At 40.2% G+C, this 15,580-nt stretch overlaps 1 protein-coding gene across 1 annotated transcript in view; it reads right to left on the bottom strand.

The window, feature by feature from the left end:
- LRP5 (LDL receptor related protein 5) overlaps nt 1–15,580 on the bottom strand; it is a 252,078-nt gene that overhangs the window by 11,039 nt on the left and 225,459 nt on the right. The window contains exons 17-21 of the mRNA XM_073605289.1: nt 13,712–13,837; nt 7,048–7,284; nt 4,001–4,111; nt 2,768–3,004; nt 1,013–1,155 (exon numbers count right to left, since the gene is read on the bottom strand). Coding sequence (XP_073461390.1) covers nt 1,013–1,155; nt 2,768–3,004; nt 4,001–4,111; nt 7,048–7,284; nt 13,712–13,837 — 854 coding nt within the window. The remainder of the gene's footprint in view (nt 1–1,012; nt 1,156–2,767; nt 3,005–4,000; nt 4,112–7,047; nt 7,285–13,711; nt 13,838–15,580) is intronic.

Here is a 15,580-nt window from a genome sequence, read left to right as displayed (position 1 = left end):
ACACTCCCGATGAATGGCTGTAATGCCAGGAAACGCGTTGAGTGCCACTAGATGCCAACAGTTACTTGTCTCTATTACATATGTTTTTCAATCGATTTATTATACCATGTATATTTGCCATGTCTATTTTTTATCTGTATTGCATGCTATGAGCAGCATATTTAGTGTAAGTCTTGTGACTACCTATCGATAGGTAGGTACTACTTTTTGATACAAAATATCTGATATGTATTCTAGATTGTAATAAATAAATCGTGTACTGTAACTTCATTTCTAGGTTGTTATTTTCTCCTGACATGGCGTTCCCTCATTTAAAGTCCCACAAACTCTTCCTTTCTACCTTGTTACAAAGCTATTCAGACTTTTACAACAGTGCCTGCAATAAAAGGTATCTGTACACTGGTGGTATGCCTAAGGCCTCATAGGCTGAAACGCGTCAACTGATTTTACCTAATTTTATACACTCTGGCTTTTCAATAAAATGAAGATTGTTTAGGAGCAACAACTGTATGCGGATCATCCTTCCAACATAACTTTACTCAGCCAGTAACTGTGGATCAAGCACCCGGGAGCTTTTCATCAATGTGTTGTATGGGTAGTAGCACTGAGTTTTCTGTTTGCATATCTACACTTTCTCACCATGACACAGACAACTCAGCCTACACAGTATAAATACACTCCTACTACATAATAAGAACTGAGCTATATTATCAAGGCTCAGATATGTTCATCAATTGTATGATAAAGTGAAGCAGCAGGCCAACGCTATTATTCTTTTTTTGAATTTACGAGCATAAAATCTCAGAAACACGTGGTGAACATAATTACGTGCACTTCTGAGCTTGCTTTAGGTATATATTATATGACCATTAAAAAGTGCTTCATGCAGTCATTCTAATGAAAAACAATGAATTGCAAAATGTGAACAAAAAGTTTTGCTATGCGCATTATATAGTATGCTTACATATCAACACATGCTTACAGAAAGTCTATAGGCCAGTCAACATCTCACCTGAGGATAGAGCGTAGCCTTAGTACTGGATGAGCTACTGGAAGAGGCCCCGGTCACATGATTCCGGTCATATAAAGGAGCACCGCTGCTTCCGCCTCCTATGATACTCATAGAGCTGATCATTTGCTTTCCACATGGTATACCTAGAAAGATGACAAGTATGTCACAGATTTCACAGTACGAAAATATTAAAAAATGGTACTCTGATGTAGACTTGCGACTATTTATTGTTTGTCAAATCAATGCAAGAAAGACAGGAGAACATCTCTCAAATACGCTTCACACTTAATAGCGCTTAGTCAGAGTCACAGTTTGCCTTTCTTTCTCTCTTTTTTTTTTTTACCAGGTATCAATTTGCACTAACTAGTTGCACATGACACTTGAGCTGTACAACATGCTTTGTTTTCTGCACATATACAGATATAACAGTTTAGAAATATAAAATTATAAGAATATAAAAAAATCATTTATTGTGTTCCATAATTTTATTCCACGGAGATCGATATTAGGAAAGCAGCATCTTATGAAATGAATGTATATTTAATTTTATGACCTTTAATTTTAAAATTAAAATGGCTAAGAATGCTTCAAGTAATTTAGGTCTATGTGGTAGTATGACATTTTGAGAGTCCCTTTCATTGTTTTCATGTTTTTGCCTATAAGCCAAACCATCTACAAAATTCTGCACAATTTCATTAGCTGCATGCCGAGCTAACGGACGGTTCACACCATGAATTGCACAGGAACGCGTTGTGTATTCCTATGCTATTCGCATGCAATCCAGGTGCAGTGCAATTTCAGCCTATGCATTTGCGCTGGACCACACCAAATATAGTGCATGCACTACTTTAATGCAGAACTTCAGTCATTTTTCATCTTTCCATCTATTAAATCTTCTGCCCTTGTTGTTTTAACCTTGGATAGTAAAACATTTTTTTCTGCCAGTAAATACCTTATACAGCCCACTTCCTATTCTTAGTCCCACCACTTAGTCTTCTCTAAGAACAGGAGAAAAGGTTCTTACATTAACTGATCTGCCCATTCCTTTGCCTAAACATACAGCCAACTTGACGGGCAAAGAAGACAGGGGGTACTAAAGTTTTATATATTTGTTTTTACATAAAAGTGTGATATCTGTAGTGTTAATGAACAGATACTATTTTATATCAGAAAACAAACGTGCAGTAAATAGTTACCTCATTTTTGGTGAAACAAGGCAGCATTATACAGACAAAAGGAAAGGGTCTAATTTGATGGAAAAACAGAAATTAATATTTTTTGTATGTGAAACCAAGGCCCGGGAAACGCTTCAAGCTTAGCAGAGTAATCCATGGGACTCAATGCTTTAAATTTTATTGGATCATGTTTCAGCTGATACTATATTTCTGCTTTCCAGCTGCCATGACATATTTGTTTAAGAACAACACAAGTCATATCCCTCGGGGGACACATAATTACTATAGTTCTTACCCGGATTTGCTTGTTAGCCACAAAAGACCTGTTTAATTAGTTACCCCCCCCCCATTGGGAGAATGCAATCAAAGGGGCGGCACTAACTGCTAGCAGCAAATGCTTCACATAAAGAAACAGCCATACTGGGGTTGATTTACAAGACAGTGCAAAATCTGGTGCAACTCTGCATAGAAACCAATGCTTCGCAGTGATATGTGCATTACAAAAACATGGTGGTGCCTTAAGGTTTCATTTTTCTTCACATGCATTTGCTTCCCATTATCATGAAAAATACAGTATTACCTGTGTATGCTCCAGGCTGAGAATTTCTAGTTGTCATGAAGTTGAGTGGGACATGAGAAGTTCCACTGATATATTCATGTGGAAAAGGTCCATTTGGCCCAGTGTATCGTTGACATACAACTCGCTGGCACACAAAATATACCCCACCAAATACAAAAACGGACAGAATAATGCCAATCACTGGTAATATGGCACTAGTGTGAGAAGGTGTCTCTTCTGATGAGGACTTGCTCATTTCTGCAATAAAAATAACACATTGCTAGTACTATTAAACAAAATATATATATTTTCAAAGATATTTTATATATACACAAGTAAATGGGAACATTTGCTGCAAATGATCTTATTAGTGTGCATGACAGTGTTTTTAAAACCTATGTACAACCCATGTACATTTCATACAATAAAAAAGTAATAAAAAGCAAGCATGTAAAATTGTTAAAACCACACACAAAAAAAAGTTTAAAGCAGATTTGTGTTTTACCCATCCAAATTAAAAAAAAAACACTTTTAACCCTCAAACTCTCCCCAGCATATACTTACCATTCCTTCTTTCCTTGCTGCTCCAACTGAAGCAAATACTAGTACTTCTGGGAATGGAGGAGCATGTAACAAGCTCCATGTGACAGAGCTGGGCCAATTCAGCTCAGTCATATGGAAAACGTACAGATAGAACTCGTAGCTCACATGTCTCCTTCATTTCCAGCAGCTGTATGGATGCTGGGGGAACAAAAAAAAAGTTAAAGGCTAACGTAACCTTTTGCACCATGGTAAACTCATATTTGGATGTAATACTGTGCAAATGGGATTCCACCCCCACCCCAAAACAGTTGTCACTTGTGAAAATCAGCACGCCAGTCACTCTTAGAGATTTGTGAATGAACGAACTACAATACCATGAAATACAAGACCTGTAGTTCTAAACCACCACACTTGTAGTCTGCTGGCACTTCCTCCAGTTCTCCAAATGAAAATCTGCACCTCAGTATGGACAAAGAGCTAGAGGAAAAGTTTACATGAGCCTGCCATTGCACCCTCAATACACTGATCGTGGGTAAAATGCTTCGCAGGCTCCTTTGTAAAAAGTAGACTCAGCCTTTAAGTATCTGCTGCTGGGGAGAGTAAGTTAAAATGAACCCATAGCTTGACAATTCAATAGCAGAGGCCTATAGTGCAAACTAAAGTACAAAGGCCTGTGTAAGGTGCCTGAATGATATTCTGGTAATCACTTACCACACGTGATCTCATTAGAGTTGTCACTGCATTCTAAGAAGGTGTCACACTGCTGTTTGCTCAAAACACACTGGCCATTGTCACAACGGTATTGATTTGGAAGACAAATTGCTGCAGTATAAGAAAAAACATAATTTACAAATGCATGATCTGACAACTTGTTTACCATTATTTGGACAATGCACGTGAAATTCTGGATACTGACAGTACCCACATCATCAGTACTCCTCTCAAGAATTCTCATCCCTGATGCACATAGTGGGATGACCCTTGGGAGGAGGTTTGCAAATACAAAATGCTTTGATATGTGGATGTCAGTGTGCAAGATTGGGCGTTCCAGGCAATCTGCCTTTCCATGTAGACTGCCCTAGGTAATGCTCACATATTATGCTGACCCTAAATAACATGGATGGAGGAATCTCCCCTGGCTACTGTAGTCTGACAGCCGCGCCTGCCTGAATACCCTGACTGTTACTGCATCTGACTGGATGCTTTCACTGTTTGCATAACAGTTTTCGACTTGTCTCCTTCAACCAAATTAATTGAAAAGTTTACTTTTGTTAAGCTGAATTTGGCCTAAATTGGTGCCGTCTAAGTTAGGTTTAATAGAATATAAAATATGCCGCGCTGTTTACACAGCCACGGAGACACCTTGGAGTGGAAGGATATTTATGGTGTTGGACTCTTATCTTGATTTGGAGTTGTATTTGGACCTCTATTCATTCTTTTGCACTGTTGTTTATACAGCATGCTTTTTTACACTATACTTGTTTATTATATTAATTCATAATGTTTGATGTTATTTGATGTATGAGTCATTGTCTTTTAAGCGTGGCATATTTGTTATTCTATTGATTACTGTGTGTTTTTATCCTGCACTTTGATACAGCTCTTTTATCATGTTGGTTTCTGTTACCTTTTCTGCAGTATATATATATTTTTTTTTAATGAGATAGATTTCAGTCTGGAGAGGAAAGGGTATAGAAACGATCCTCCAGCCATGAAATGAGTCGGGCTCTATTTGACTTGATGCAACTTCTATTGTACACTGTGAAGTGCACTGTGCAGTCAATCATGGTACACACAGGAGAGATGCTTGTATGACTATGCAAGACTGAAGGGCTTACTAACCTTACCAATTTGCAGACGGCCAACCTAGAGACAGTGTCAACTTGTACAATTTACTTGCTACCAAAATGATTCTGGCCATTAATGAAAAAGTTTAACTTGTAGAGGAAGTAAAAATGGGCCTCACAAAACATCTAATCTGAGTCTAGTAGGACATTCTCGATATACCACAAAGGTAACCTTGAGATTTCTATATGAATTTCTGTTTGAATGTAAAGCAAGTAAATCATGTATGCAAAATTTGCTGAACACAGTATTTGCATACCTAGTATTTTGTGAGATCAGTGCTCAACTATAGCGACAGTATTGGTGTCTGGTTAAAGAATATGACAATGGAATTCTAACTAAATCCACTTAACAACTTTATTTCCAATAGGAGGCTTGCCTGTGTTAAATAAGTGCATGGATTGCATCAGGCTAGTTCTCCATACAGAGTGATTTTGCAGCTAGTAGTTTCAGATTTATGTGAATTCGAGTATGGTCTACAGGCCATTAGAACAGGCTTAGAACTTCCACTCGATATTCACCAATCATAAAATACTACTACTACTGCACATTGCCTGCAGAACCATACATATTACATGAGATGAACAGCCAACTCTCTTCCTGTTACTGGCAGTGCAACCAAACTCCAGGCCCTATCCCATACACCTGACAGATTTGCTCCTCACTGCTGTGAGAGCTTGCATTAACTTGCTATGGAAAAAATTCCATCACCAACCAAACCAATTTGGTAATCAAAAATAAATATTCTACTAATGAAAGATCTGACTTCCACCATTAAAAGCGCAGGCGACAAATGCAAGTTGACTTGGCTGCCCTGGCACTACTTCACAGACCTCCATCTGAAATAGATGTCACAGGCCTCAACCTCAACTCTTAACGGGCTAGCCCTCCCCACTTATCTCTAGGAGCCATTTGAGACCATAAAGGCTGCAATTCTTAAGATCCTGAAGCACCCTCCCACTGTTGCTGATCCTGCAGAGAACAACATCCCCCTTTCTCACATAGCTCATCTCCCCTTCTCACTATACATGAACCTGTCCCCTCTCTCTATATAAATTCTACCCCCCCAAACACACCTTGTCCTCTCTCCTCTGCACTTTTCTCATCAATCCCTAGACCTCTAAATGTGAAAGCAAAAAGCCACATTGTTTACCAGATTGAAACATTAACAAATGTTGCCCACTCACCCACCATTGCATCCACACATTATACCCAACAGTCAAGCCTTTTCATTTCTGTATCTGTGCAATGTTTAAACGAGCAATGTTTGCTTGTTCACATACTTCGTGAACACTGTTACATCTCAGACTACTGTAATAACCTTGAAACTTTTTAGTCAGCACAGTAAAGGCTGGTTCACACTTGAACGTGGTTCGGGAGAGGAGCATTTTGTGCACGTTTTCCACGCTGACCTTGCAAGACGTGTGCAGGTGCCATTACCTGTTAACAGCGCCCAAATGCATCTCTGTATTGCAGTACCATGTACCCTGGTGTGGCGCAAAATGGTAAAAGTGGTGCTTGCACTACTTTTTGCGCGTTCTTATGCATTTGGCAGCCCATTCAAATGGACAAGCTTTCAAAACCAGACTGCGAGGGAATGCGAACCTTCCAGTGTGAACCAGCCCTAAGGACGGAAAAAATTATGTACATGTCGATTTGCTTGAGACCACAGACTAACAGTATAAAAGAACCAATCAAATCCCTTTCACAGTTCTGACTATAGTAAGTTGTGTAAGGACCCATTCACAGAAGTCCACAGAGCATTCTGGGCTGTTTTCTCTATGTCATTGCAGTTACCTGGATTATTCCATGAGGAAATTTGCAGGTAATTGCACATAGTGTGAATAGGTCCTTTGGAAATTCTAACAATTACTGACTAATAACAGCTGCTGAAAGAGAAAGCATCGTCTTACATTCACAGTCCAGTTCATCAGACTTGTCTTGACAGTCATACTCTCCATTACACTTCTTTCGGGAATCAATACATTGCCCCTTTTCACATTGGAACTGTTTGGGAGAACACAATGGACAGTTCTCTTCATCACTCATGTCCTCACATTCGGAAAAGCCATCACACCGCCATGACAAGGGAATGCAGTCAATTTCACCAGTGGCACAGGTGAACTGTTCCGGAGAGCAAGTTGGAGGCTCTGAAAAACAAAGATCACATGGTTAGAGCTAATTGCGGTTTATTTAAAATGTCTGCAAAAATCAATGTTCTATAGCACGCATATGTCATCTTACTTAATAATGATGAGATTAAGCAAATATTTAAATGTTTGTGCTTTGCCCATTGTCACCTGACATTTCAAAAGTTTATCAAATTAAACCTTTTAGTATCCAACTAGGACTGAAGGCTCCAGCTCTAAAATGTAAATACAAAATGGTGCTTGCACATATCTATAGAGGCATTATCCTACAGCTTGTGTGCTGTACCTGAGCATGTAGACCGGCAGTGTGCCGTAACTGTGTATGTGATCTGTCTATGAGCTGTACAATTTAAGCCATAGTTCAGGGGCTTTGGCAATTGGGTTTTACCCAGACCGTTTACACATTTACAAGGCCATGTCCAAAATGATGTCACACTCCTGTTTTTTGCTTCTAGCCTACACAGTAAGCTTGTATTGTGGGTGTTATGAGGGGAACACAAAAACACGCACAAAAATACAAAGCAAAAACATCTTACAAATTTTACATTTGAAAACACCTTTATGCACCTTCCACAGTCTACATCTGTTTTGATTAGCAGGGGATCTGTGAACAGATCCTCCTGCTGAATTGGTGTAGCAGTATAGATGTTGCTTTAGTGACATCTGTGTCTATTCAATTTTTTTTTTTCTATCTCAGGAGCCCAACAGACCTATGTTAAATCTATGGGAATCAGGATGTAAACAAATGTGCATCCATTTACATCCAATGAGATAAACCTTTCCTGTTTTTTTTTTCTGACCTAGATGGTCTTGGAGGTGGTTGGATGCCACTGTGCTTCTGTTCAGATCCACCTTTACAAGTGACAGATAGACCTGATCAGAAAGCTTATCTGAAAGGACTCTTCATAACATACATCTACAGAAATTAAAAAAATGTCTACAAAAGGCATCTCTTAACAAGTGTTATGCAAAGGTTTGGCATGCTCATCATGGTGCTGCGGAACTCTTTTGTATCCACTTCCTGTTTACACATACTCACTTTGGCTGCATGCTGGCTTCCTGATGATGACAACAATGGAACATGCCTACATGTTGCACATAGGCATGGCTGATTATAGTCTTCACAGGAACTGCTTGTGACAGGGTGACAAAGGAGAATAATTGGGAAATAGGGACAGTTACCCCAGAACGGGAAGTGCCAGAACAAAGACCTACATGTCAGGATCATTGGGTGTTATTTTACCAAGAATTACAGTTTCAAAAAAGATTGAAAATTCTGTTTGAAATTTCAACACGTTAATAGTATATAAGATTTTAGTGACTAGGTTTACAACTATTTTGGTAAGGCCTAACATAAGAAACCATATGTAACTACATTGTATTCAATAGTGCACAGCCAATACCATTTACATAAACAGAAGCTGCAAAACCACTACATCTCAACATGAAATGTACCGGTCAATGCTGTGTTAGTAACTGGGTCGCACAGCAGGAGGTGAGCAGTGACTGCAGTCTGCAAAAGTCCTGTCCGGACCACACCACTTAGCTCTCCTGGGTCTCCTGCCTTGCTGACGATATCATCCTATCAGCAGGACAGGGGGCAGGAGGAGCTGGAGATTTGGACAGAGAGTGGGAGTTTTTTCATATTAACAAGCAGGTAATCACCCTTTTAATAAAGGGGTAAATAGCTGTAGTTAATTTGCTAAGTCTCTCTGATTACAGTACACCTATAAGTAGAAATTTTTATAGGAGGCTATCAAGGTCCCAAAATTAGGACTGCAGCACCACTTCAAATATCTGAAAAAAGCCACCCCAAGGATTTCATATCTTTTTGTAGTTGTGGAAAAGATAGTATAGCCCCATTAGCATGTTTCAATTTTGTTATCCCTGACTGCCACAAGAGAGCAGTCTGGTGGACCTTACAAGTGTAGCATATATGTGTCAACCCACAGGGTCTTAAGGCCTCATTCAAACAGGTACTGAGGCCTGTATACTGTGAATAGGCTGTATTTTCCAGTGTCTCCACCCCTCAGGTGCGGACACAGTTGCTTGTCCGAATGTGACACTCAAGTGGGTGCGAGTGAGCAGCCCAAACACACACATTAGAATGAGCAACCTTGTCCGTGCAGCTGTTGCAGCCTAAAAGACTTCGGTGGGCTGTGTGCACACAGCACCTGGCGGCTAGAGATGCTGAAAGAAAGATCCGTTCGTGGTATACAGGTTTCATCGCCCAAGTGAACAGGGCCATATTCATTATTGCCGGGTGGACGGTTTCAGCTAGACTGCCAAATCACAAAGTTAAATTTTGGAGAAATTAAAATTTTAGCAAGTGGGACTAGCTTGATGGGTAGCATTTCACTTGTACATAATAAAAGGTGATATTGTCTTGTGAGAAGTGTAATAGTGGATGAAGATTTTCTGCATTTAATTCACTCAAGTTGTCAAAAAATTGGCAGCAATTGGAGCCTTCAAGTGTCTAAGCTTAAAATTTTGATTGAAGAGGCCTAATTATGACCAATTTATGCAGAGGCAAGAGTAAATTTCACTGACATCAATGATGTACAGTGAGGGAAAAAAGTATTTGATGCCCTGTTGATTTTGTACGTTTGCCCATTGACAAATGATCAGTTTATAATTTTAGTGGTAGGTTTATTTTACAGTGAAAAACAGAATAACGTCAAAAATATCCAGAAAAACGCATTTCAAAAAACGTATAAATTGATTTGCATTTTAATGAGTGAAATAAGTATTTGACCCCTTCGCAAAATTTGACTTCGTACTTGGTGGCAAAACCCTTGTTGGCAATCGCAGAGGTCAGACGTTTCTTGTAGTTCGCCACCAGGTTGCACACATCTCTGGAGGGATTTTGTCTTTTTTTTTCTATGGGAATAAAGTCTGGAGACTGGCTAGGCCACTCCAGGACCTTCTTCTTCTTCTTAAGCCATTCCTATGTTGCCTTGGTCATGTGTTTTGGGTCATTGTCATGCTGGAATACCCATCCATGACCCATTTTCAATGCCCTAACTGAGGGAAGGAAGTTCGCACCCAAGATTTGATGGTACATGGCCCTGTCCATTGTCCCTTTGATGTGGTGAAGTTGTCCTGTCCCCTTAGCAGAAAAACATCCCTGAAACAATGTTTCCACCTCCATGTTTGATGGTGGAGATGGTGTTCTTGGGGTCATAGGCATCATTCCTCCTCCTCCAAACACAGCGAGTTGAGTTGATGCCAAAGAGCTCGATTTTGGTCTCATTTGACCACAACACTTTCACCCAGTTCTCCTGTGAATCATTCAGATGTTCATTAGCAAACTTTAGATGGGCCTGTACATGTGCTTTCTTGAGCACGGAGACCTTGCAAGCATTGCAGGATTTCAGTCCTTCATGGCATAGTGTGTTACCAATTGTTTTCTTGGTGACTATGGTCCCAGCTGCCTTGAGATCATTGACAAGATTCTCCCATGTAGTTCTGGGCTGATTCCTCACCATTCTCATGATCATTGAAACTCCAGGAGGTGAGACCTTGCATGGAGCCCCAGACCGAGGAAGATTGACAGTTATTTTGTGTTTCTTCCATTTGCGAATTGTAACCCTCTCACCAAGGTGCTTAGCGATGGTCTTGTAGCCCATTCCAGCCTTGTGTAGGTCTACAAATTTGCCCCTGACATCCTTGGACAGCTCTTTGATCTTGGCCATGATGGAGAGATTGGAATCTGATTGATTGCTTCTGTGGACAGGTGTCTTTTATACAGTTAACAAGATTAGGAGCACTTCCTTTTTACTACCTGCCGCCCGCCCACCGTAAAATGACGGAGGGGCAGTGCGGCTCTCGTTCTTGGACAATGTCATATGACGTCATCCCTGAATGGCTGATCTCGCGTGCCCGGTGGCGTAGCGCAGCGCGGCGGCTGCGCCGTGTTGCTAGGAAACGGTGCGACCCTGATCTCTGTAAAGAACCGTGGCCGCGGCTCTTTAACCCTGAGATTGGCTGTGTCCAATCAAAGCCGGTCACATGTAAACACGGAGATGCCTGTAATCAGCCCTCCTCGCCTCACACTGACAGAGTGTGTGGCGAGGAGAGCCGATCAGCGGCTTCTCCTCGCAGAAGACATGTGCACATGTAATCAGGACACTGATCATCAATGCCCTGATGACAATAGCGCCACCAGTGCCAGCAATCAGTGCCAGTGATCAGTGCCAGCGATCACTGCCCACTAGTGCCAGCAATCAGTGCCCACAAATGCCACCAATCAGTACCCATTAGTGATGCCAGTCAACGCTGGCTATCAGGGCTGCCCATCGATGCCCATCACTGCTGCCCATCAATGTCGCTCATGTGTGCCACCCATCAATGCCCATCAGTGCCGCCCTCCCGTGCCGCCTATTAGTGCTCACCAGCGCCGCCTATCAGTGCTCATCAGTGCCACATATTAGTGCCACCTATCAGTGCCCATAAGTGCGGCATATTAATGCCTCCTCCTCATTGCCACCTAATCAGTGCCCATAAGTGCCACCTCATCAGTGCCCATCAGTGCTGCCTCATCAGCGCACATCAGTGAAGGAGAAAAATTACTTGTTTACAAAATTTACTGGCAGAAACTGAGAAAAACTTTTTTTTTTCCCCCAAAAAAATGTCAGTCTTTTTTTTTGTAGAAAATAAAAAACCCAGCAGTGATTAAATACCACCAAAAGAAAGCTGTTTGTGTGAAGAAAATTATAAAAATTTCACATAGTTACAGTATAGCGTGACCATGCAATTGTTATTCAAAGTGTGACAGCGCTGAAAGCTGAAAAAATGGCCTGGGCAGGAAGGCGGTGCAAGTGCCCTGTATTGAGGTGGGTAAGAGAGTGCTCCTAATTTCAGCTCGTTACCTGTATAGAAGACTCCTGGGATCCAGAAATTTTGCTAAATGATAGGGGATCAAATACTTATTTCACTCATTAAAATGGAAGTCAATTTATAACTTTTTTAAAACGCGTTTTTCTGGATTTTCTTTGTCATTTTGTCTCTTACTGTTAAAATAAACCTACCAATAAAATTATAGACTGATCATTTCTTTGTCAGTGGGTAAACGTACAAAATCAACAGGGGATCAAATACTTTTTTCACTCACTGTAGTCGAATCCTTTTTTCCCTCTACCTACATAACATTTTCTTTGCCCCTGGCTGCCACACATTCCTAAGGCATAATAGATCCAACCTCACAAGAGTTCTTTTCTTCAAAATGTACCTATGGGAACCGTAGCCAAATAATTTAATTCTCATTTCATTAGATAATATAATTTGTTTCCAAAATGCCTCTGGTGTATTTGTGTGAGAAATTGCATGCTTCAGACCTTGACTTTATCATATATCGCAGACAAGGTTGTTTTTCTTTCCTTTTTGTTCTACACTAATCGTGTATTTGCACAAGTAACGCTACACAGAAGTCTACCATGCATCACTACTTCCATGAAATCGAAACCTTTCTATAGAACCGTGGCAGCGATCTAGGGATTTGTATGCATATCTAGTTTATAGGCAGCTCTGTAGGAGAAAATAAAGTTTTGCAGATACTGTCTTGATTTCAACAGAACTTCCAGTTCTTTAACATTCATAAAAATAGAATTAGTGTGCAGAATGTATTTTCATATCTTTTTAACCACTTGCTTACTGGGCACTTTTACCCCCTTTCTGCCCAAGCCAATTTTCGGCTTTCAGCGATGTTGCACTTTTAGCCTAGGTTCACACTGACAGTGGGATTGAAATCGTGCGAGTTCAGCTGAACTCTAAAATGGACTTCACCTGACTTGGATTACAACATAGCAAGTCAAATGTTTTCTGGGATGCAAAAATAAAACATTTAATTATTATTTCTATTTAGTTTTTCACCCTGAGGACTCAAAGTACATGCTGTTGGGGCAGATGGTGGGGCAGCATATCATACTAGGGCAATTTTGGACAGGAGTCCATTAACCTTTCTTTAGAGAGTGGGAGGAAACTCATGCAAGCAGAGAGAGAAAATACAGTCTCCATGCAGAGTGTGCCCTGACTGGGGACTCAAAATGAGGACTCAAGTGCTGCAACTGGGCTAGTTCTCAATCCTTAAAAAATGTCAAATGCCAATATTTTTAGCATGTCAAATTCAGCAAATGCATGATAACTGCATAAATAAATTTGAGGAAACTTGGCATGTTTACATTTTTACTGCAAAAAACATTAACATCTTTTCAGTGAAAAAATTTGTGTAACATATAACCTGACTAGGGATCCCCAAGTAGAACAGAACACATAACCTGACCATGGATCCCCAAAAAGTGCAGAAGACTTCATGAGAGAAAAAAAATGCAAATTGTAAATGCAGAATTATGTTATCGCTAATTTCATTCTATAAAGATAAATTAAAAACTTAGCATCCTTATTCCAATAAAAAGGAAATGCAGCATACCTCCACATGTTAACAGATTTTGCAGGAGGACAAGATGGACAGGACAGGAACATCGAGGAGTACCATCACCTTTTGCAATACAGATATGTGAACAACCTCCATTATCACGACTACATGGATGAGCAGCTGCAACACAAAATTTGTAACAGATCTTCTTGAGTGAACCACAAACATTTACTTCAGTAAAGCTCGGTTTTAACTAAAAAGATAAAGCTGAATGCTTTGTAGCTTTACTTCAGAGGTACAACAGACAAAACGTGTATGTAATTTTTGGACATAGTAGGCAAGGGTTAGAACTTATGTTAAGAGTTTTTTGTTGTTTCTGTAGCCACTGAGATTTTCCATTACTTCCTGTATGGTCATCAATGAAGGCACAGACAGTAACAAAACCATTTTTTCCTAAAGTAGGGTGGCAAAGACTCAATACTTTTTATCAGGTTCCCTGTTGTGGAGATCTCACCTCCTCTGTTACAAAGATAAGAAATAGGGTTACATTTCCAAAAGGGTAACAAAATACTGAGATTTTATAACCTTTCCCCACTTTAACAAAAACTTAAAAAATAACCAATTTGGCTGGGGTTGGGTTTCAACTTTCACAAAGTATTGTATAATATTAAAAAGAAAAGACAAACATGGAAAAAGTATTTCAGATGGGTATAAATGATGTCTGCGACACAAGAAATATAGCAAGCATCTTTTAAATAACAAAAATTGTTGGATTTGGCCATAGATATTGTCCAGCCTGCTGTAAAATTTAATTTTTAGTGCTCATTATAAAATCCTTTCCTTGAAATTCATTAAGAACAGGACAATTGGGTTATACTGCTGCCTACAGAGATGAGAGACACTGTGCAAAAGTTGTAATAAAAATGGGAGGCTAATGGTCTCTGGAACAAGACTGAAAGTGTAGAGATTTGATCCTCGATGGTACTCGGGGGCAAAACACTCATCTAGACCTAATCACAAAGGCAATCCTAAACGGTCAGTTTGTCCTGCAGAGTATTTTCTGGGATGATTTCTTTTTCCTTGCATAAAGTGAAGTAGGTCTTTCATGTGCACTGGTAGACCTTGCGGGAAGTAAGACTTCCAGCATTGTAGAAATAATTGATTCAGAGAGGTCCCTACCTCTCAGGACTTGCAAGTCAACAGCCATGATTTTAAGGCCAGCAACCCAAAAAAGCAGGACGATTAGACCAGCCTTGGGATAAAAGGTCCCGACGATCATAAAAAGCCCACATAGTGTCCACTAGTAGTCTGGTCCATTCGGAGCATCATATCCGTCTGGGCAAGTCTGGACATATTTGAGCAGAGTGTCCTCCAACTCGATCCTGAGGAACAAGCAAGGAATCTTTAGAGCAGGAAAAGAATACAGCAGGTTGCACTGATCCCACTGAGCCACAAGAGCCTCCACTGTTTCTGTCAGAGGATTTCTATACCTGTCTAGTTTGTTGTTTAAACTAGAGGCCAGAAGTCCACATCTAATATCGCCACAGTTTCTGGAACCCCCCCCAGGTGTAGTGGACAAAGCTGGAGCATGAAGTTCTGCCCAGGACAGGATCCTTTCTACCTCTCGTGATGCAGCAAGACCAAGTTCCTCCCTAATAGTTGGTGTACATACCACTACTGTGGCTTTGTCTGAATGGATTGTATGCCCCTTTAGTTGAGTTGTCCAGCATTGTAGAGACAACTATATTGTCTTGAGCTCCAAAATGTTGATTGTTCAAATTGATTGATTGTTGATTGCTACGAAGTTCAAGTCCCCTGCTTCAACAAAGTGTCTAAGACTCCTCTACAACCTGTCAGGCTAGCATCCATTGTAAGGATATTTTACTTTCAATATACATTTTATAGAGTTTCCAATAAGTTTGC

This window comes from Aquarana catesbeiana, linkage group LG11 (genome assembly GCF_042186555.1).
Source record: "Aquarana catesbeiana isolate 2022-GZ linkage group LG11, ASM4218655v1, whole genome shotgun sequence".
Classification (NCBI taxonomy): domain Eukaryota; kingdom Metazoa; phylum Chordata; class Amphibia; order Anura; family Ranidae; genus Aquarana; species Aquarana catesbeiana.
This window is presented reverse-complemented; position numbering and strand designations above follow the sequence as displayed.